Below are 24,770 nucleotides of genomic sequence, written 5' to 3'. Positions count from 1 at the left end.
AGCAAGTCAGAGAAGAACCTTTATTCTCTCTTTCTTCTTCACATACTGCTCATTCATAGCCTTCAGAAGACCCAGGCGCCTTCATACCCAGACCGAAACATAAGCGGCAGTGTATTTTCTGCCTCACCGCAGGCAAGATATCATCGTGCGCTTACCTGTGCCATTATCAAAGCAAAGGTAGGTTTAACTTGCATCATCGAACCATCTTTCGCCTTTCGCTGCGGCATCGAACGACTTCTGCTAACGATAATACCAAGTCTCAAGGCAAACGACCTTCACCAACGCTACCCATCCAAACACCTTCACCAACAGAACATCGCCGCAGCAATGGCCGACGAACGCGATGATTCTGCTGCGCTTGACGTGGAGGACACTCCCTGGGCCCCTACTTCAACCTCCTCCATCCCCGACAACATTCTCGAGTGCCATCAGCGACTTGAATCTGATGTCGCTGGGCCCTACTTCGTGCCGCTCAAACTCGAACCACGTATCTTCGAGAGCATCCGCCCGCAGCTCAATGACCTCTTCCGTCGCTGCGACTACGACGCTGACGTTGGTATCGTAACCCTCAGAATGCCATCCAAGATTCACGACGACTTTGCCACCGAGTTTGGACTCGTGCTCCAGAAAATGATCGACGACATCCTGCGCGCGGTGCCCAACGCGCCTAGAATCACGGACCGCCAGAGCCGACTGGTGAAGCTCTGGGAGCACGACAAGGCTAAGAAAGGTCGAGAGTGCTACCCGGACGGGCAGTTCAAGGACGATCGCGCGAGTAAGCCAGGTCTTGTCTACGAAGTCGGCTATTCTCAAACCGGAGAGAGCCTTGAGAAGGTCGCCAAAGACTATATCGTCGGGACTAAGGGTGCTATTAATACCGTAATCTGCTTCAACCTTAAGTATAAAGAGGGTCATTCGTCTGTCTCTGTCTGGCGAGCGAGATAGGATCTTACACCAGGGACGGTCGAGGCAGTCTGTGACCTGGAACCCACGGTAAGTCTCCCCTCACGCTGGTGGGCAGGAGCTAATTTATTTTGCATAGGCATTCCAGGACTCCAATGGCCGAATGGTCAATGGCGACAAACTCGTCAAGCTGCGACTCACGGACATGGCTAAGGAGAAGTACTCGGACGACTACCCACTCGCGCCGATCTACGTCCCGTTCACTGAGCTCAGCCGAATTCTCGATTTTGCAAAGGCTCAGCCCGAAGGAAGCTCGCCATAGACCTTTCTGTAGCAAACAAAGACGAGTCTAAGCAGCTTATGCCGTGGGGAGATCTGATCGGAGTGCCAACGGGTGAGATTGAATGGGACTCAGGGCATGGAAAAGCAGAAGTGGATGTTGTTTGATCCATACTCTGGTCATCGGAATATAGCGAAGAAATATCTTGCGGAATCAGGTCGTATCTCTGGCTGTAGCAATTGCCGATGTGCCCTGTGAGCAGAGACTGATGAAATTGCATGTATACAGACATTGTCCATAGAAAAGCCCCCATTGCTAGCATTAGACATCCCGGTGTATTCTTTCACTCTTCCTTCCATAAAGGCCATCTCCGTCATAACGAATGATCAAATCCTGCAGTTACAAAGACCTTGTCAAGGGGGCTGCCCTATACATGAACTCTTTGGGATCTCGACCCAGCCTGGATCAGTGACCACAGACTTATCCATATTCCTAAACTGAATGCCACGCATATGCGAGACAGGCAACCTGCGGATATTCAGGGGTCTCTATCTGTCATTCTGCTTCCTTGGGATCCCCCTCTTGGTCACGATCTTATCATGGTAGTGCTTTATGAGGTCTGCTATAGTCTTCTTGCTTCTTGGCTATTTATTTATTAGGTTTGAGACCGAGGATATGGTATTGTCTCTCTTTCTGAATCTGTTGAGGATCAGGTAGGTTCTGTCGACCCCGTTTCTGTGCCAGGGCCCTATACAGTTCTCATGATCGTCAACCAAGTGGCCTTCGAGGCTGCACTAAAAGCTTTAGGCATAGCGTTCTCTACAGCATTCACAGCAACGATTCCCTTGTCATTACTGTCTTTTGTCTTTGTAGTCTTAACATTGTGTGTTGGCATGTGGCAATATGAAAGATTGAGCGTGAAGTAAATACCATAGGAAGATGTTCTATATAAGAGAACAAAACCCCAACCTTGGGGTCAGTCCTTTATTCAGTCACGGTTCATTTTACCATATTCTATAACATTTCAGGACGTCCAAAATCACTGTCAATCCAAGAAGACTTCAAATAATCGCACCAACCCCACCAACACCATGAAGCGCAAGGCCTATTCTGAAAATAACAAGGGAGACATCTTAGAGGTGCCTCATCCTCCATGGAAAAAGGTCAGAGTGCCCGGTGATGACATTACGCTCCCCATCTATGAAGACAGCAAACCATCTGATCCTTTCCCCGAGGAAATTGTGCTTCTAACAGAGGAAATCTTGGAAGATCTCGATCCTCAGAATTCTCCCCCAGCTTCTCCAATGCATTCTGAAGACGAATCAGACGAATCAGAAGAAGCTTCTCATCATGTTGAACATAAAGAGGACCTTGTCGACACTGTTGGTCTTGAGGATGCTATCCACCACTGCGAGGATGAAGAGACAGTTCAAACAAACGCTGCTGCTCCGTGTGATGGTGGAAGGAAGGTGTAGAGCTATTGGTAAGGATGTGCACAAACAACACATTACGAATTGATACTAATTGATACTAGCAGGTTGAGCATGTCAGAGAGAGCGATAGAGTGGCAACAGGGGTTACTGGCGTGTGATCAAGGATATAGAATGTGAGATTCAAAAGAGGACCATAGAGATCTCAGCGTGTCGATAATTTCTAACTGTTTCCAAGCTAGCTGCCTGCACTCTGGATCCTGTCGCGCCGAAAGACAGGTATTACAGGTGACTTGGATTGTTGTTCAGATAAGTAGATGAGAGTTGACTCTGATAATGATACTTCAAGTTGGGGGTAGGGTCCAATTGTTGTAGTAGTAGATTGTTCTTTGTTAATCTCAACCGGTTATCGCGAATGGATTCAGGGCAATGAGCTTTAAGGCTTTATTTGCATAAGACCTACGTTGTTCGAGGTTTTAGAATGTATACCACTACATTGTAGGTAAGAATTTAAACGAAGAATCGACCAGTCTTATTATTATCAAACTTGACTTTCGCTCTTGATATGCGCAAGCTTAAGACTGTCAGACCTTTATATTTAAAACCTTTATAACTTATTTAATATAAAAGCTTTATTTAACTGAAAACCTAGTCGTAATTATAATTAAATTTCTAATAAGCTTTTTTATTTAATATTACTAGCTGTTATGACCTAACTCAGGAAAGGCGCTTATGTCACGTGGGCCCCTACTATTTTTAACTAAGTAATACATGACTTATGATATTCTAAGGGAGACTATTGTAAGCTGTATATTAGACTTATAATTTGACTTATAACTTACTGTAAGCCTGACTTACTATACTGTAAGCTACTATAATATATATATATATTTATTTAAGTAGTAGATAGAACTTAGCTTACTAGCTATTAATAATATTTCTTTACTTTAATAAGCCTTATATATACTATTAACTATTAAGAGATATAATAACTTAATATGCTTAGTATAATGCCTTATATATTTTATAAATATAAACCTAGTATAGACTAGTTTATCTATTTAGAAACCCTAACTATTATATATTAATAGCTTTTATTTAAACTATACTGTATTTATATTAAGTAATATTATATTATTAAGATATCTAGTAATACTAGCCTAGCACCCTCTTATACTAGAGAACTACCTAGTATAGTAGAGATAATAGCTAAAATCTATTAGTTATATAATACTATCTATAACCTATAAAATTATATTAATAACTAAAAAGCGTATTTAATAGTTAGTAATAATATCAACCTTTAGGGAAAAAGAGATATTAGGGAAGCCTTTAAACCCCTTAAGCTAGAACTATTTAAAGGATAAGCTATAGATATAGTCCTATTCCTAACCTAAATAAAGGGATACTTCTATATATTTCTAACCAAGTTAAACACTACTACTAAGAAAGTACTTTTTATTATATTACTAATTTAAGGAAGTACTAAAGATTAGTTTAAACCTATTCTTAGGAACTTCCTAGAGAATTAAAAGAATATATAGAATTAAGAAACTTAGAATATCTTTATTAATTAAGATAACTTTAAAAGTGTACTTAAAGATAACTTTAGAGTAGTTAATAAAGAATAATAAGCAGCTACTGAAATTATAGTACTTAAATAGACCTATTTATATGCTATATACTCTACTAAATTTTAATAATTTACTTCTAAAACCCTATAGGATAATAAAGCCCTTATAGAAGTCTACTATAGAGGATTAAAGGAAGAGGTTAAAGATAAATTATATAAGGCAAATTAACTAGATAATATTATAGAATATATTATAATAGCAATTAAGATTAATAAAAGATAGTATAAATATAGAAAAGAGAGAGTAAGTAAGATAGGAAGAGGGAATAACTATAACTTATACTACTCTAATTAATAATATAATAACTAGGGTAACTCTTAAAACTAAGGATAATAATAAGGTAATTACTATAATAATACCTTATATAGAATATATTTAAGACCTATGTCCCTAGGAGCTATATAACCTAGTAATAGTTAAAATAAACTATAAGACATGTCTAAGTGTAAATGCTATAACTATAACTAGATAGGATATATAATATAATAATACCTAGAATTATAAAAGCTAAGAAACCTAAACTAAGGTAAGTAAACCCTAGAACTAACCTAATAGCATAAGCCTTAAATAGCATAATAAACCTAGATGCTAGGAATAATATAAGGTATATATAATATAGCAGAAACTACCGCGCTATATAAAGATAATATACTAAAAGATAGATAGAACCTAGATTAAGAAAGCTCTATTAGGGAACTATAAAATCAGTTTCCTATATATAAAGACGCCAAGACAGGAAACACACCTCAGATTCTAATACTACATAAGACTAAGTTAAATAAATACTATAAGGAGAAAAGGAAAGACCTAGTCTATAGGGAAAAGGAAAAAAGGAAGTAGTAAGAAATCTATAAAAGATAGAAAGAGGAAAAACTTATAGAACTATAAGTTTTAGGGATAATAAGATAAGGAAGCCTAGCTACCCCTAAAAAGGATAAGCAAAAGGAAACCTTATAAACTATTAATAATGTCCTAATAAGAACCACGCTCTAAGCTATAGAAGAAGTATAGAAAACAGAATATAAGGCTAGAGACTAACTCTGCGCTTAATAATACAAAAGCAACTAAAGTATAAGATATAAAGAAGGCGTAGCCAGATAAATAGCATAATACCTCCGCTATAAAGACAATAAAATCCAATAAAAATAGACTAAAGAATATAAACTACTTTATAAAGGAAATAGAACTAGAAGAATATATTTAAGCTATAAAGACTTCTATATATAAAGAGCCAGAGAATATAGGAATACTAATATAATTAGCTTAGTACTTATTAAAGCATACTATACTAGTAACGCTATAAACCTATAATATAAGGAAAAAGAGTTCAACCCCTAAGATAATATATAAACACTATTAATATATAAATAGCACTAAAACATCTTATAGGTCTTATGCAGAAACTACTAGTATAACAGATATAAATAAGAGAAACTAAATAATAATTATTTCCTAGTTACAATTCCTAAAACCCTTAATAATAACCTATACCTTAAGGAAGAAATAGAAAGATACCTACCCTTTATATAGTATAATAATCTTAAAGTACTAGAACTATAGTTTAATATAGCTTATTATTAACAGATCTATAAAAACAGAGACCTACTTAACAAAATCAAGCAATCCTAATATATAATTAAGGAAATAGAGAAAGAATTTAAAGAAACTACTTAAGGAAAATATATATATCTAAAGATACTATTAGTTAATAACACGAGTTTAGAAAGTACGGAGGAACTCTAAGGATAATAGGAGGCAGATAGGCTATACCTAGAAAACAACACTAACCTTAAGAGGATTAAGGAAATTTAAGAAGAATAGAAGGCAATTAGTACTCCTATAAGCTATAAACAAGCAGAAGAAAAAATTATATATAAAAAAGAATAAAAGAACTACTATTACCTAAATAAGAAAGGATATATAAGACAGTACTATTAAAGCCTATATAAAAATAAAGCAGGAGAGATAATCCAATACCTATTACTACTATATTATAAACTTAAAGAAATTATAGAATTCTTTAAAAAGCTATATACTATTAAAGGAAAACCTACTAAAGACTAGAAAAAGAAATAGTAATAATAGATATAATATAGCCTAGAGCTCAAATAGGAGTAACAGGACTTTAGTAAATATAAGCATATTAAGGGATATATAGATCCTAAGCAATACTATAAAGATCAGTTAATAATATATAAAAGACAGATAATAGAAAAAGAAAAATATAAGAACTATCTTAAAACCCTAGCAGAATAATATAAGGAACTAGAAGAACAGTTCTAATAGTAATTATTTAATAATAAATTTTTTAATAACTATACTAATAGTAAAAGGTGCTATAATAGTAAATATAAAAAAATATATAAAGATGCCTTAGGAAAAGTCATATACTGTCTATAACTAGGCTATAGATAGGCCATTACTATAAGCAAGAATAACTTAGAATAGCAAACATACTAGGAGTATTATATATAGTAAACTTAATAGATAGCCTAGTACTATAAGTTTAGATTAAGGAAAAATAGCTAAATACTTAGATTAACTGTAAAGTAAGAAGAAACTTTATTAATCTAAAAATAGTTATAGAACTATAACTACCTTAAAAGAAGAAATTATTACCCTATCTGCTAGTTAATATAGAAAGATAGCTCTTTAACTATAATAACAGTATTATAGATTAAGAGATTGATTATCTTAAGATAATTACTAAAAGACAGAGCTAATAAGTAGACTTTAATATTATACCCCTAGGAAGGGATATATATATTATTATAGGTATACTATAGCTTATATAAGAAAATCTGTTTATTAACTAAAAGACAGGCTAGGTTACATTTCCCAGTAACCCTAATAGTAATAAAGAAATAATTATAATAAATAATAAGAAATCTCAAACCCTAACTAAAGAGGATAGTATAGGTAAGTATAGAATAAAGTATCTATTACCTTTAAAAAGAGTATAATATAAGCACAAGAAAGGCACTAGAAGTAAAAAAGAAATCCTAGGTATCCTTAAATAATAAGACCTAAGAAAAGAAAAAACAAATATAAAGCTAAGCCAGGATAGACTTAAAAACATTCTAAAGTAATATTAAATCTATAATAAACTATTTAGAGAAAAACTAGAAACAGGAGTCCCTAAATACAGCAAATAAGACTATAAAATCAACCTTATAGATAATAACTTACTATTTTAGAAACTTTATATACTTAATTAAAGAGAACTGTAAGTTTAGAAAGAATACCTTAATAAAATGCTAAAAAAGGGCTATATTAAAAAATCTAGCTTATTAGTAGTATTAGTAATATTCTTTATACTTAAAAAAAATAAAAAAGATAGACCAGTTATTAACTACAGATAGGTCAATATATACACTATTAAAGATTAAACCCTACTTCTACTTATTATAGAATTAAAAGATTAGTTATAAGATAAAAAGATCTTTATAGCTCTAGACCTTAAAGGAGTATATAACCTTATTTATATTAAAAAAGGAAATAAATAGAAAATAGTATTTAGAACTTAATTTAAATTATTTAAATATATAGTAATGCCTTTTAGCCTTACTAATATACCTGTAATGTTTTAGTAGATAATTAATAGTATACTTTAATAGTACCTTAATATCTTTATAGTATATTACCTAGATAATATCCTAATTTTCTTAAATAATAAGAAAGAATATATAGAATATATCTATAAGGTTTTAAAAATATTATAAGATACTAAGCTATTAGTTAAACTAGAAAAAAGTTACTTTTATATTATAAAAGTAGATTTCTTAAGATATATTATTATACTAGGCAAAATTAGGATAGAACTAAAAAAGATCGTAATAATAATAGACTAAAAGGAACCTAAGAATATAAAGGAAGTATAGTCCTTCTTAAAAGCAGCTAATTACTACTAATAGTTTATCTAAGGATTTAGTAAAATCGCTAACCTACTAACAGAACTTACTAAAAAAAGTAAACTATTTAAATAAAACAATAAGGCTTAGGGAGCCTTTATATAACTTAAAAGGGCTATTACTAGTAAACCAGTTTTAGCTATATTTAATCTAGAAAGAGAAATTAAACTAGAAATAGATATATTAGACTTTACTCTAGGAGGGCAGATTAAATAACAGGATAATATAAGAAAACTATACCCTATTGCCTTCTATTTATATAAGTTATATAAAGCAGAGCTTAATTACCTAATCTATAATAAGGAATTCCTAGCAATTATTAACTATTTTAAAGAGTTTAAATACTACTTTATAAAAAGCAAATACTAAGTTAAGGTCTATACTAACTACTAACCCCAGTTCAACCACTGTTTCATCATTGATTTCACTTTATCTGTTCAGACGCAAGGGCGGTTGGTCACGTGCCTAGGCACGTGCATTCAATTAATAGAGCTAGTCGTCATCGACTTCAGGTCAATTTGGCTTTCGCCGACTAACTTACACAAAAGTCAACCTTCTTCCTTCACAGAACCCCGCCATTACCCCGCCTTCACCCTCAATTTCATACAATCAGGAGGATACAGCACAGATAATCGGCCTCGATAATCACATTCTCGAGCCACTCTTCATACAAGGCTAAGTTACCTATTAACGCAATAAGGAAAGCTGCCTCCTCTATATCAAGAGGCAGGCCTTCTCTTATAGCCCTTTCTAGCTTATTCAATCTAGCCAGCTCCCTAGCCAGCCAAACCGGATAAACAAGATAACCTAGGCAGGCCAGATCCGTACAACTGATCAAGTCAATCAGGGCACAGTCAAAAACAGCCATCTTAACTAGGCTAGATAGGCTTCTAGACAAGAAGTTCTTCTTAATAGCTGCAGCCATCATACAGAGCTTGCAGCAATCTTCGCTATTAGCCCGGCCTAGTACCAATTCGATCGCAGCAATAAGGTCGTGGTTAGTTATACAATAGCCCTGATCAGGCTCCAGGCTCTTACATACAGCAGGCATCCTATCGGTGGCTATGATTAATGTCAGCAACTGTAACCAACAGGTATGGAAAGTCAGGTCGGCGAACGTACTTTGGAAGTGCGATAGGTGCACTAGGCCCAGTATGTTACAAGGGTCGATTAAAGATCTTTTAGCAGGGGTAAAGGAAGAAGGTCAATACAGCTGCCAAAGGGCAGTACTTATACTGCTTAGTCAAGGCAGCAATTGCGCCACTTAAGGCAGATAAACCTTAACTGATATTAACTCCTGTAATTCTGGCCTACTATAGGGGCCTCACTGTTTAAGCCATCGTATAAAAAGTTAAAAGCTCAATAGCCCCAAATAAGGCTAACAGCAACCAAAAAAAAAAAAAAAAAAAAAATACTAACTACTAAAATATCTTATACTTTATAATAATATATAAACTTAATAGATAATAACTATATTATATAAAGTACTTATATAAATTTAACTTTATAATTATTTATAGGAAGGGATTAGAAAATAAAAGAGCAGATATGATTAGTTAAAGACTAGACTATAATACTAGCACTATAAAAGTAAAAGAATAAGTACTAGAAATAAATAAGAAAAGAGAATATTAACTTACTTAATAAGTATAGATATTTAAATAGATATAAGTAATAACTACTAAGGAAATACTAAGCAAGCCTAAAGAATTTATATAAGAATTTCACAGATACCCAGTATATAGATATCAGGGAATTACTAAAACCTTAAAAAGACTTTTATAGTATAGATACTAGGTTAAGCAACCTATAGTAAAGAAAGTAATTAAATAATATAATATCTATACTAGGATAAAGGCATAAAGATATAAACCCTACAGAGAACTATAACTACTACCAGTAGCAGAAGCACTATAGAGCTTAATTATAATAGACTTTATTACTAAACTACTATTATTAGAAGAACCCTTAACCAGAATCTTCTATAATAGCATTATAATTATTATTAAAAGACTTATAAAATTTTCAATCTATATACCCTATAGAGAAGATATAGATACTAAAAAAATAGCTTATATCTTTTATAATAAAATAGTATAAGAATAAGGATTACCTAAAGAAATCCTTACTAACAGAAGCATAATATTTACTAGTAAGTTTTAGTAAGCATTAATGGCCTACTTAGGAGTCAACTACAGACTTATAATAGCATTTAGACCTTAAGTAAATAAATAAATAAAGTAAATAAACTAAGTAGTAAAATAGTACTTATAGTATTATATTAATTATAAATAAGATAATTAGGTTAAAAAGTTACTATATACTTAATTAGCCTATAATACTGCCTATAATAAAAGTACTAAGCTTATACTATTAGATACTAACTTTAGTTATATACTAAAAGCATACTATAATATATAAAAAACTAAAATTATTAACCTTATAGCAATAATTAAAAGCAAGGATCTAAAGAATATATATAATAAACTTTAAATAGAACTAGAATTTATTAATAAATAAATATAACAGTACTATAACTCTAAAAGGTTAAAAGGGCTAACCTTTAAAGAAGGAGATATAATATACCTATCTATAAAAAACATTACTATAAAATAACTAAGTTATAAGCTCGATTTTAAGTATATTAAACTATATAAAATTATTAGAAAGATCTCTAAAAATAACTATAAGCTAGACCTACTAATAAAGATCAGACTTTATAAGATCTTCTATATTACACTACTTAAATCAGCAGCTAATATAATTTATATTAAGATTAGTAATAAATTAAAAGAAATTAATAGACTAGAACTTTATAAGGTAAAGGTAATTAAGGAAATATAAGTTAAAAATAGAAAAAGAGAATACCTAGTAAAATAAAAAAACTACCTAAAAAGCAAAAATATATAAAAACTACTAAAACACCTTATTAATACCTAATAACTATTAAGGGATTTCTATTAGAAATATTAATAGGAAAAATCTTATTCTAATTAATAATATCAAAAGCACCCGCTAACTGCGCTTCTATAATAGTAAAGGATTTAGCATTCTTAATAGCTTTAAGCTTATTAAGGGTTACTATATTCTAATAGAGTATCTCAGAACTATACTTATTTAATTAACATTTCTAATAATATAGATATATTAAATAACTTAAATACTTATTTACCTACTATTATAAATTCAATAGCTCAGTTTTAGCTACCTCTTCCTCCTTTTTAAGATAATACTTTTTAATAGTAAAATAATTAGCTAAAAATAGTTAGTAAACTATATAAAGAGAGGAATAACTATAAACCCTTAATAAAAGTAACGCTTTTTCTATCACACTTGCAACCATAATAGGTACACTAAGAGCAGTATTTATAACCAGGTAAAGCCTAATATTACAGTTTCTAAGGTTTACAGTAGCTATATAGTATAATAAGAAAACCAGTATTTTTAATTAAAATTACTTATATATAATAGTTACAAGTAGCTTTAGACTCTAATATACTGTTAGCATTAAAATAAAGGGATTATAAGATTAAGTTATACTTATAAAAATAATATAAAAAGAGAAATAGGTAATACAGGCCTTAAAGATAAGACTAATAAAGGGAGGGAGATTATATTATAACCTAACTTAAGAAAGGCACTTATATTACATAGGCCCCTACCATTTTTAACCAATTAACACACAACTTATAATATTTTAAGGGAGACTATTATAAGCTATATATCAGACTTATAATTTAACTTATAACTTACTATAAGCCTAACTCACTATACTGTAAGCTACTATAATATATATATATATTTATTTAAGTAATAGATAGAACTTAGCTTACTAGCTATTAATAATATTTCTTTACCTTAATAAGCCTTATATATACTATTAACTATTAAGAGATATGATAACCTAATATGCTTAGTATATTGCCCTATATATTCTGTAAATATAAACCTAGTATAGACTAGTTTATCTATTTAGAAACCCTAACTGTTATACTAGCTTATTTAACTTTTCCTTTTAGCTTATAACTCTTTAACTAATATAATTATTACTTATTACTTAATTTATTATTAAAAAGAATAAAAGAAATATACTTTTTTTTATAAGTTTACTATATAATATATTTAAATCTAGTTTTTATTTATTTTATTAATTATTATTATTTTATTATTTAATAATACTTTTAAATTATATAAAAAATTATTTTTTAATAATTCTAATTTTTATAACTATTTTTATAAGTATTATAAGTAAAGTAAATAAAACTTATAAAAATAATATCTTTAATATTACTTTTTAAAATATTTTTAAAAAGTTTTTTATAATTATTTTTATTATTAATATTTAGCTATAGCTTTTAAAATAAGTTTATAATATTATATAATATAAAATATATTAAAAAGTAAAAGGATAATTAAAGCTATTTACTAATTACTTATTATATAAATATAATTATAATAAAAGTTATTTTAAAAATATTATTTTAAGTTAATAAACTTACTTTTAATAAGTAGTTTATTTTATATATATTTTATATACTTTAATTTAATTATTTTTATAAATAAATAGTAAGTAATTACTTATTTATATACTTTTAAAATTAATTATTAAATTATTTAGCTATTTAATTAAAAGTAAGACTTTAAGTAATTATAAAAATAATAAGTATATTACTTATATATATTTATTAATATCTTTTACTTTTATAGCTTAAGGGCTAAAGCCTCTTCTAAAACCTAAACCTTAATACAGAGACTGTCAGACAGTATTTATACTTAGAGTTAGATTATGCGTATCTATATCTTGAGTTTATAGTCAAAGCTAGATACCATATATCTACATCTCAAGTTTATATATAGAGTCAGACCTTTCGATCTTGGGTTTAATAGAGATACTAATGCGACGAGCGTGCCACAACGGAAAAGACTGGTGGCGACGCACTCACTCAATTGCGACCGCGTAATTCGGCTTCAACAGACTAGGCTGAATTGGCCAAGGTGGCTGGCTTATTCGCCGGTCATCGCAGCCAGGATTCGACTCTCGGAGCGAGATGAAATGAGGAGCAAAGAAATGTAATCAGGAACAAACTATGGCCAAAATCTTTAAAAAACTGTGAAGTTATGTATTTTCGCTTGTATTTATTTTCGTCTCTTGACTAGAAACCACTAACGCATTCGCATTGACAGTTTACTCTTTAGCTGACTCGATTGGTATCCCGAGACGAAACTCGACTGACACGTGACCTGCCACACACTGCCGACTTTTGTCGCGGCTTTATCAGTCCCCTCAGCTCTTGATCAGCCCAGATCGGCCCTGCTTACCCCTTTGGCTGAGTAGTGCCGCTCCTGTTTCTTTAAAGTTAATAATATTATATAAATTATCCTTTTTTCCAAAAAAGAAAAAGTCTCTTTAGTTATATAAAAAGGCGGATATATCAGGGTAATCTTAAGATAGTAAGTAGGCTTGATTATATTAGTAAATTTCTACTTATAGAGCTGTCTTTAGGAGGTTTTAATCTACAATACTTAATAGCCAACTATTTCTTAAGCCTTTACCTTTAATTGACCGACTTAGTAGCCTTATAAGTTATTCTTAATAGTAACAGTTTTTATTTAACTTGATTCCTTCAGGCTCCTTTAGTTTCCTCTCTCTTATATAAAAGCTTTCTATACACATCACCTATACAGAAGCAGCTGATCATGAAAGGAGCAACCACCCAGTTTCCCGCAGCCTCTTATTTACAGCTGGCGATATCCAAGTTGCCTCCCGTAACAGGAATATCCTTGCAACCCTGAATCCTGAAACTCTTCATTTTCTTCGCTTCTTTACTGGTATTCTTTGACCACTTTGTGGGCCATAAGTCACCTTTGTCAGCGGCCGTCGCGGACCCAAGTTTCTTGCCCCGACATCCAATGTCGCTATGGATTGAGACGGAGCAACGGGTCCAAATGAAGCTACAGAACTCAAAAGAACCAACGCCCTTCGACGTGATGGCCTGGTCGAAATTATAGCAGTCGTTATCTCCGACACTGCTGTGGTAGTGGCGTTTCTTTCCGTGCTGGTCTTTTCCGGTCCAGACTGTAAAGCTCCATGCGTCTGTGCCTGCGATGGCAATTGTGGTGAATGTAAGGAACGAAGTGAGCTTCATCTTGGATTGATTGTCTGGTTGTGATTTGAAATGACTGGATTTATTTGTGAAAGACTGTGTTGTATTGCAAGTATTTCCAGGCGTAACGCAGCTATTATATACTTAGCAGTTGTCTAAGATCGACGAAGATCTACAGTCATCACGGAGGAATTTCTCAGCTCAGTCGAATTAAGTAATTTTTCATGTGCTCATTCGATGGTGATCTTGTACACTCGAGAAGTCCTTTTGTCGCGCAGAGCTCTGGGGGAGGAATTACGGCCCCTTGCACTTAACCATGCATTGGGGGCATTGAAATGGGGCGTAGTCGATCCTTCACTGCTAAACATAAGGCGCATAATTTTCGATGAAGCTAAGCATAGGCTTGAAGTCAGGACTCGGCAACTGTTTCCATCGAAAAAGGCACGATAGGAATAGTTTCCCCCCCGTCAACTCCTCCTGCAAACTCCTCCACTCCTAAGTCCTTATTTTAGACAAAAGTATTCAGAGCACTCTTTGCCCGGTGTCGTCTCAGACGTTAGCATGTGACCTCACAAGGGCTTTTGACAATTACAGTACATCCACGTTGGAAAATGTCACAAGCTCCTACTGACCAGAAGTGCCAATCTAACGACGCAACGGAGTTTAAGTGGGCCAATGTCAACCAATAGTACTCAAGTACTGGTGTGAATCAGGACGACAGTCCAGTAGTCACGGATCTTCACAAGACTCTATCTCCGTTTCGGGCATTCTGACTCTTGTATATGTACTGGGAGCTCCTTGGTCAGCTCCGCCATAAAATTGGGATCAGCGGTGATTGCGTCAAAGAAACTGCATCCACAAAGTGCACCAGCGAGATTTGGAAGCCATTTTTCGTACCTTAGTTTCTTCCAACATATCCAGTAGGGAAGGCCCTATTCAGAAGACGGCCTTTCGCCCTGATGTGTATACGATGTCTACGAGTATGCATAGCCTCGGCACGTCTGCCTGATTCAATGCGTCGATCCCACCCCCTGACTCACTTGGCTGCGCGCCCCGCTCTTGCTCCTCCTTCCTTAGTTGGCTTGCAATGCGATTTCTACCGTGGTTGTTTTTACCTTTCCAAGCCTCTCATGCCCCTGTAACCCCAACCTTTGGTTGAACTTTTATCTACTCCGTAATAATAATAACAAACCTAATTATGACACTAAGATGTTTCACTATTACAAAGTAAAGCCTATTAATATTAAACACAAGCTCTTATCCTTTATTTTCTTGAATATCTTTCCTATTTTAGCCATTGGTTTAATTCCCTGTCCCTTTCTAGATATAACGTGATAACCGAAGGCGGAGCCCATTTCCAACCGCCAATCGAAGAACCCGTTGCCCCGCTCATTGGTCAGTCTAAGCATGGATGATTATGCTTATCAGGCTCCGATTCCCCGTTGTCGTTGTTGTCACCAACACGACAGCTTGGTAAGGCTGCAGCAAACCCGATGAGATGGGAGTCCATTGCAGTTCGCGAAGCTTGACTGGAGCGGGACTGTCTAATACAGATCATCAACACTCAATTATCCGCTATGCCCAGGCATCATCTGTTGCGACCAATATAAGACCTAGTCCCGTTACCTCTGCAACGGGGGCCCTCGTTTTTGGGGGTCATTTGGTCCAGCGGTCTTAGCAACATCTCATCCTGCCCTGCGCTGCGGCTGAACGTGGGACTCCACTATATGTATTTCAGGGGTTAAACTATTCCCCCGCACAAGCCGCTAACGTGGATGATGATCAATGGCAGTGCTCCAAACCCGGGCTTGAGTTGCAAACCCTGGCAGCAATATGTTTGTTGGTGACCTATTTGCGCGGCTAAATTATTTCAGTTGCTACGCTACAACCACGGGGCAATAATGGTTCCGAGCTTACATTGGAGGATTTGTAAAAGAATCTCACCGGGAAGGACAGTAAAAGCTGGCGAAGTCAGGAAGAAAAAGGAGAGCAACGCCCCAGAAAACCTCCATCTCCATCACTGTGATACACCATCCTCGCTTAAGCACCACCGCAAGCGACACTCTACTTCCTTCGCACTTTTCAAAATGAAGTTCTCTGCCGCTATTGCTTTGCTCCTTCCCCTCTCCGGCGTCCTCGCTTCACCAGTCACAGACCCTGGCCCCATTGGCATCGTAAGAGACGAACATGTCACAGGAACTGAGCCCTTAAGCGTCGATCAGAGCGAAGCTGATTTGGTGGGTCGTGACATCTTTGCACGCTCCACTCGGAAGTGCAAGATCGTCAACGTCTCGAACCGCGCCTTCTGCCGCAGTGGACCTGGCACCAACTATCCGATCATGTACTCGGTGTACAAGGGCCAGGAGTACAAGTTTGATTGCTACAAGAAGGGAACTTGTCATGAAGGCAACTGGTGAGTTACTATCACCGTGTCAACAACGACATGACGTGTCTGATGGTCGTGGTCTTGTAGCACTTGGGACCGCCTCCCGCATGCTGAAGGGTATTGCTACGTGTCTGGCGCCTACACCGACAGCCGATGCACTAAAGGTTCGTATATTCTCTTATCTTACACGCTGCTGGTAAAGCGTGTTCGTTGCTAATCTTCTACCATGATAGCCGCTCTCGGAAAGTGTTAGGTTGTTGCTCTACTTGATCGTTTACTGCAGTGAAAACACATTGCAGGCTACTTCGTCCGAGGGTGGGCCTATAAATGCCAACATCTTTGTTTCGACTAGCGTTGAAAGCAGCCACCAGTGCCAGGCCATTAGACAACAAACTTGCTTAAGTGGGGGCTTTTTTCTCCGTCATTGCCTACTAGTTAGACTTTTACACACGTCCGAAGTACACAGGGTCTATTTGCATAGCTGTCTAAATGCGGTTGCCTGTGATCATTCTTTAGCCTCAATCTATTTAAGTTTCGCTCTGTCTTCTTGAGACTAGACTCTATCTTGGCGACAATGCTACAATGATGATACCTAAAGCGAATTTCACTAGATTAATGAGGTGTCTAGAAGTCATTTACCATATCTTCGATAATCTTGACACTATAGCCAGTAAATAGTTTATTAGCCTATAGATTATAAACAATTAAAATAATAGCTCCTTTGAAAAAATAGTAAAATAGGTCTTATTTTAATAAATATAAGTAAAAAAATGTATTTTTTTTATTTTTATAAATATGGGCTTAAGCCGATTTGCCTCTTTAGCGCTACCTTAACATTCAATCTCAGGGTTCTTTTTCTTAGCCTAACGTGTTTCATTTGGATTCAAGGTTCTCGGACTTAATTGTACCGATTGCGGGGGCTGACTGCCAATGTCGAGCCAGAGATCTGAAAGCTTATAACCTCCTCTCTTCTCCCCTGAACATCACCCGTAGAAGTTCAAGTATGACCTCAAGCTTTGGGTGTGCAACAATTCGCTTCCGATTGATAATGCCCAACATGGATCCAGCCCAGCGTCAAGCAGAAATTGGTGTACAATGCCAGGTATATCAACCGCTGATCCATCAGCAGACAAGAGCTCTTCGAGTTCATCCTTCGGCTGACTCCGATGTCGAGATTGAATGCGGCCTGTTCACGATTGACCTCAAAAAGAACTCAGGCGCAATAGTCGCAGGAACCTCTAAGAAGGCCGGGTACGAGGCATTGTCGTACACTTGGGGGGATCCCGAGCCAACCAAGAGAAGCTTGGCAAATGGGCTACCGTTCTGGATCTCTGCGAACCTCTCTTCACTGCGCTGAGGCAACTTCGGCTCCCAGAACGACCCCGACTGCTATGGATAGATGCTATCTGCATCAGTCAAAACGACCTAATTGAGAAAGCAGGCCACGTGGGGATGATGTTCAGCATCTATCTCAAGGCGTACAGGGTTGTTGTCTGGCTGGGTCAAGCGACTGATGATGACGAATATCTCTTTAAACTGCTCGAGACCTACGGCAGGGAGGGTATGGGTGGCATCCGTGGAGCGGTCGAGGACTCAAGAGCACGGAGAGCAGCTACCGAGCTCATCCAGACCAAGCCATGGTTCCAGCGGACTTGGACCTGACAAGAGATACATGCGGCTTATAAAATCCACGTGGCCTTTGGAAGCCGGGAATGTTCTTTCGAAAACTTTGAGTTTGTTATGGATCGCCTCCTCCCAGACATGGATGAGATTCGGGATACTTTCAGACCCCATCGTGATCCTCGAGAACGAGCCTTGAGCGCTAGGAGAGCATACGTCTTCTTCAAACAGCATTGCGAGAGCGACATGTACACTGAGGGAGGCGGATTCCATTAAGCCTGGTTCAGGACGATTATGCGAAGCAATCTATATGGAGCGACTTTGCCACAGGGCAAGGTCTTTACTGTCCTGGGAATCATTAGAGAGATTACCAAGGAGGCCTATGACGTTACGGAAGGATTCCCAGAGATTGAATACTCAAAATCAGTTTCGACAGCATTCGAAAGCTCCCAGAAGCACACAATCAACATCGACCAAACTCTTCCAGTCTCCAGATATTTTACGACAGAGACACCATCGGACAGGACTTGCCATCCTGGGCTATCGATCTGCGTCAGAACGTTACCCGCTTGATGCTTCGATTCGGCGCATTCCACTTTGACATGCCTTATACGGTGCCTCCAGTGCAGGCATATGATGACTATGGGCTTTTGCGTCTTGAGGGAGCCCGAATTGGAGTTATCGCCTTGACAGAGAGTCCTTGGAAAGGCGGAATGCACCGGGAGTTCAACTCTGAGATTTTGGGATCTTACTCTTCAGGGGTAAGACTGGAAAGCTGTTATTCGAGCCATGACTGGTTGATTCCTGATGATCAGGGCAACAAAAGAATCGAAGAGATATACCAAATTCTTGAGAAGCGCTACTCGTTCAAATGGGCAGCCTTGGAACCTAGGACCAACGATGTTATCGAAGAGTACAATCTAACTCGACATCGCTGCCTAGTATTTGTGTCGCATCTGGTGCGAGAGGGAGATATCATGATTCATCTGTCAGGTGCTGAGATGCCTTTCGTCTTGCGGCCAGATACAGAAGCAGGACGCTTTAGCTTTCTAGGTCCAGCTATTATCGCGATGGGAGTGGTAAGGAAACTAAAGGACAGGGATATGTTCACATACGCCTTTCCTCGCCGCGGAAGTGGTTGCGATGTGGACTCGCCCGAGAGCTTTGTGCTTATCTAAGGTGAACTTTAGTATCCTATAATAAGTAGAAATAGAGCATCTCTTGACCTTTAGAAGTAGGAGGATATAATCTTGATTTCATACTCATGTAACATCCCATTGAAGAAGTTTCGATACATATGGCTAGTTTAACATTCTCATGGTGCGGAGCAATCGTGGCCTCAAACTCGACAGCGTACTCAAAAGACCGGGTAAAAAGTCTGTTGGGACGTCAACTGCTTTGTTGCCCCGCACGACTTTGCCTATCTGGTAAGTCCTATAGTCTGTAAGATTTTAATAGATAGACTAGTTTCGGCTAGGAACCGGCCTCAGCATATGCGTCGTCCGAGTCCGAACACATCTTGTCTCGGGTCTGGCTCTAGAGTTCTAATAGCTTTGCCATCATCCGCGCTCTCGCTCAAGAACCGGTAGGGGTTGAAAGATAAAGGAACTTTATACACAGTGGGGTCATGACTGAACTCCCTGCTAATTCATTTCAGTTAACGGCTCTTATTTAATAGGTGAATACAGCATTTTCAATACTAGGCACTAGATATTAGGAATTAGCATAGAAGCACTATGATAAAGTAGACTTTATATATAACATTCCTTATAGTCCAATGGGGCAGATAAGTTAGGATAACTGGAGGACTTCGCTAATAACTAATTGCCTAGTAAATAAACTTAAAAGAATTAACCTTATTTATTAAGGGAATATATATTTAAAGGCATCTAAATAGTTATAAGATATCTATATAAAATATATTTTATTTTATAGAAGACTATTACTTACATTTTAGTAACTAGGTTCTCTTTCCTAGAATAAGCTTATAGCTATAAATCTTAACTATAAATAATACTTTAAGCCTATAACTTAAATATTAATACTATAATAATTAACTAATAGTTATAATAAAATACTAATATTATTAAAACTTAAAAAATAACTTATTTACTTACTATTATAAGCTATAAAAAAGTACTTTTAATATATCTTTTAAAATAACTAAATATAAAATAATAATATAGTAATATAATAATATATATACTTAAATAAAAGCTTATTTATATAATATATTTAAATAAATTCTAGTAATAATATATTAATAAAATTCCTTTTAACTTTAATAATATTAAAAATTATTAATAGACTTTTAAAAAAGAAAATAGCTTTAAAGCTATTAAAAATAAAAAAGATAAAATTTTTAAAGTTATTAAATTTAAAGAATAAAAAAGGCTTTTAAATAACCTTATTTAATAATTAGCTATTTTTAATATATATACTTTTACTTATACTATTTAAGGATTTTTTTAAAAAGTTAAAAAAGCTATTAAGTAAAAAATAGAAATACTAAAAGCCCTTTTTAATAATAAAGCTAGATATAAAAAGATTATAAAGTTAATTAAAAAAAGAAAGTAAAAGTAAATTAAGTCTTTAATTAAAGTATTAAAAAGTAAAAATGTCTCTATAGCAATACTGTTATAACCTAACTCAGGAAAGGCGCTTATGTTATGTAGGCCCTACTATTTTTTAACTAACCAGCATACGACTTATAATATACTAAGAGATAACTATCATAAGCTATATATTAGACTTATAATCTAACTTATAACTTACTATAAGCCTAACTTACTATACTGTAAGCTACTATAATATATATATATATTTATTTAGTAATAGATAGAACTTAGCTTACTAGCTATTAATAATACTTCTTTACTTTAATAAGCCTAACCTATATTATTAACTATTAAGAGATATAATACCTTAATATACTTAGTATAATGCCCTATATATTCTATAAATATAAACCTAGTATAGACTAGTTTACCTATTTAGAAACCTTAACTATTATATATTAATAGCTCTTATTTAGAATGTATTATATTTATACTAAGTAATATTATACTATTAAGATATCTAATAGTACTGGCCTAGCACCCCCCTATACTGGAGAACTACCTAGTACAGTAGAAATAATAGCTGAAATCTATTAGTTGTGAAATACTATTTATAACCTATAGAATTAGGTTAATAACTAGGAAACTCCCCTAGTAGCTAATAATAATACTAACCCCTAGGGAAAAAGAGATATTAGGAAGGCCCTTAAGTTACTTAAGCTAGAACTATTTAAGGGATAAGCTATAGATATAGTCCTATTTTTAACTTAAATAAAAGGATACTTTTATATATTCCTAATAAAGCTAGATACTGCTACTAAGAAGATACTTTTTACTATACCTTTAATTTAAGGAAATGCTAAGGATTAGTTTAAACCTATCTTTAAGGACTTCCTAGAGAATATAGAAATTATATAGAATTAAGAGACTTAGAATATCTTTACTAATTAGAATAATTTTAAGAGTATACTTAAAGATAATTTTAAAGTAGTTAATAAAGAATAATAAGTAGCTATTAAAATTATATTACTTAAATAGACTTACTTATATACTGCTTATTCTGCTAAATTCTAATAACTTGCTTCTAAGACTTAGTAAAATAATAAAGCCCTTATAGAGGTCTACTATAAGGGGTTAAAGGAAGAAGTTAAAGATAAATTATATAAAGTAGATTAACTAGATAATATTATAGAATATATTATAATAGCAATTAAAATTAATAAAAAATAGTATAAATATAGAAAAGAGAGAGTAAGTAAAATAGGAAGAGGAAATAATTATAACTTATATTACCTTAACTAGCGATATAATAACTAGGGTAACTCTTAAAATTAAAGATAATAATAAAGCAAGTACTGTAATAATACCTTATATAGAATATATTTAGGACCTATATCCCTAGGAGCTATATAACCTAGTAATAGCTAATATAAGCTATGAGATATGTCTAAATGTAAGTGCTATAACTGTAATTAGATAGGATATATAGCGTAGTAATGCCTAGAACTATGGAAGCTAAGAAACCTAAACTAAGGTAAGCAGGCTCTAGGACTAACCTAGTAGCAGGAACCCTAGATAGCGCAATAAACCTAGATATTAGGTATAATATAGAGTAGGTATGATTAACACTATAACAGAGACTCTTTGATTATATAGCTTAAGCTAGATACCTATATACCTAGATATAAGAGAGATAAGGCGCTTACTGAAGAAGAATAAGAGAAATATAAGAATGAAGCCTAAAATAGAAGTTATTATAAGAGTATGTAGGACCCTGAAAAACGAGAATATATTTATAAAAAATAATAATAAAGAAGGAAATAAGAAAAGGAGAAAAAATAAAAGGAATTCTAAAAATAATAGGAACTTGGGAAACTAGAGATATTAGGAATCATAAGATAAGGAAACCTAGCTACCCTTAATAAGGATAAGTAGAAGGAAACCCTATAGACTATTAACAATATCCCTATTAGAACCTAACTTGCAGAAAAAGAAGTAATATAAAGATAAGAAATAAAAGATAGAAATGATATTTTATAATCCTACTAATAACAGTCCTAAAGCATAAGATATAAGGAAGGATTAGCATAAGTAATAGCTTAATATCTTTAAAAATAAGATAAAGAAATCGCGGAAATATAGATATAAAACTATAAAGTAAGATATAATAAGTAAGGACTTAGAATCTTTAAAACCTATAATAAACTCTATATATAAGGAGCAAGAGAATATGCTAATATAGATAAAGGAAGTATAGTCTATATTAGAGCCTACTATACTAATAATATACTTAACCTATTATATAAAGAACCTAGCTTTAATACATAAGATAATATCTAGATAATACTAATAAATCCCAGATATTATAAAATCTTATAAGTTTCCTATAAAAATCATTAGTATAAATAATATAAGATAGAAAAGATAGATAATAATTGTTTTCTAGTTATTATAGAAGGCATACTTAATAATAAACCTTACTTATAAAAAGAAATAGAAGGATACTTAGTTAAGAAATAGTATAACTAACTAGGAGTTGCAGAATTACGATTTAGTATGCCACTTTATAGATAAATCTATAAAATTAAAGAACTTCTAAATAGGATTAAATAGTCTTAATATATAATTAAAGAAGTAAAAGAAGAATTTAAAAGAATAACTTAAAGAAAATATATAGAAGGAAAAATCCAGGGATAGGAGAAAGAATACTAATAAAAGATCAAAAGCAGACAGTATAATTACCTACTTAAGGAACTATTAGTTAATAATACTAGTTTAAAAGATATAGAAGAACTTTAAGGATAATAGGAAGTAGATAGACTATACCTAGAAGATAACACTAACCTTAAAAGGATTAAGGAAATCTAAGAGAAATAGAAGGCAATTAGTACTCCTATAAGCTATGAATAAGTAGTAAAAGAAATTGTATATAAAAAAGAATAAGAAAACTACTGCTGCCTAAATAAGAAAGGATATATAAGATAATACTGTTAAAGCCTGTATAAAAATAAAGAAGGAGAAATTATCTAGTACTTATTACTGCTGTATTATGAACTTAAAGAAATTATAGAATTCTTTAAAAAACTATATACTACTAGGGGAAAGCTTACTAAAGACTAGAAAAAGAGATAGCAATAATAGACATAATATAGTCTAGAGCTTAAATAGGAATAATAAGAGCTTAGCAAATATAAATATATTAAAGGATATATAGATCCTGAATAATACTACGAGGATTAGTTAGCAGATATAAGAGCAGTATATAAAAGATAGATAATAGAAGAAGAAAGATATAGGAACTGTTTTAAAACCCCTGCAGAATAATATAAAGAATTAGAGGAGTGATTTTAATAATAACTGTTTAATAATAAGTTTTTTAATAATTATACTAATAGTAAAGGATACTGCGATAATAAATGTAAAAGGATATACAGGAATGCCTTAGGAAAAGTTATATACTGTCTGTAACTAGGCTATAGATAGGCTAGAATTATAAATAAGAATAACTTAGAATAATAAATATACTAGGAGTATTATATATAGTAAACTTAATAGATAGCCTAGTGCTATAAGTTTAGATTAAGGAAAAATAGCTAAATGCTTAGATTAACTGTAGAGTAAGAAGGAACTTTATTAATTTAAAAATAGTTATAAAACTATAACTGCCTTAGAAAAAGAAATCATTACCCTACCTGCTAGTTAATATAAAAGGATAGCTCTTTAACTATAATAATAGTATTATAAATCAAGAGACTAATTATCTTAAGATAATTACTAAAGGATAGGAATAATAAGTAGATTTTAATATTATATCTCTAAGAAAGGATATATATATAATTCTAGGCATACTATAGCTTATATAAGAAAATCTACTTATTAACTAGAGGATAGGCCAGGTTATATTCCCTAGTAACCCTAATAGTAAGAAAGAAATAATTATAATA

The 24,770-nt window shown here is 33.6% G+C and overlaps 4 protein-coding genes across 4 annotated transcripts; all 4 read left to right on the top strand.

Moving 5' to 3' along the window:
* Window positions 1-327: 327 nt before the first annotated feature.
* On the top strand, window positions 328-1,225 carry J7337_013870 (uncharacterized protein; the record flags this gene model as incomplete). Its single annotated transcript, XM_044831345.1, has 3 exons — window positions 328-910; window positions 959-993; window positions 1,043-1,225. The coding sequence occupies 3 exons, from the start codon at window positions 328-330 to the stop codon at window positions 1,223-1,225; spliced, it is 801 nt and encodes a 266-aa protein (XP_044673731.1).
* Window positions 1,226-2,274: 1,049 nt separating this feature from the next.
* Window positions 2,275-2,658, top strand: J7337_013869 (uncharacterized protein; the record flags this gene model as incomplete). Its single annotated transcript, XM_044831344.1, has 1 exon — window positions 2,275-2,658. The coding sequence occupies one exon, from the start codon at window positions 2,275-2,277 to the stop codon at window positions 2,656-2,658; it is 384 nt and encodes a 127-aa protein (XP_044673730.1).
* A 13,691-nt stretch (window positions 2,659-16,349) lies between these two features.
* J7337_013868 (uncharacterized protein) lies at window positions 16,350-16,901 on the top strand (the record flags this gene model as incomplete). Its single annotated transcript, XM_044831343.1, has 3 exons — window positions 16,350-16,675; window positions 16,736-16,812; window positions 16,882-16,901. 3 exons carry the CDS (start codon window positions 16,350-16,352, stop codon window positions 16,899-16,901), a joined length of 423 nt encoding a protein of 140 aa, XP_044673729.1.
* Window positions 16,902-17,705: 804 nt separating this feature from the next.
* On the top strand, window positions 17,706-19,446 carry J7337_013867 (uncharacterized protein; the record flags this gene model as incomplete). The annotated part of the gene is made up of 2 exons (XM_044831342.1): window positions 17,706-17,899; window positions 18,777-19,446. 2 exons carry the CDS (start codon window positions 17,706-17,708, stop codon window positions 19,444-19,446), a joined length of 864 nt encoding a protein of 287 aa, XP_044673728.1.
* Between the last annotated feature and the right edge of the window lie 5,324 nt (window positions 19,447-24,770).

The sequence above is a fragment of the Fusarium musae genome, chromosome 12 (assembly GCF_019915245.1).
Source record: "Fusarium musae strain F31 chromosome 12, whole genome shotgun sequence".
Classification (NCBI taxonomy): domain Eukaryota; kingdom Fungi; phylum Ascomycota; class Sordariomycetes; order Hypocreales; family Nectriaceae; genus Fusarium; species Fusarium musae.
Note: the sequence above shows the minus strand (reverse complement) of the source record. Positions and strands in the feature narration are given on the sequence as shown.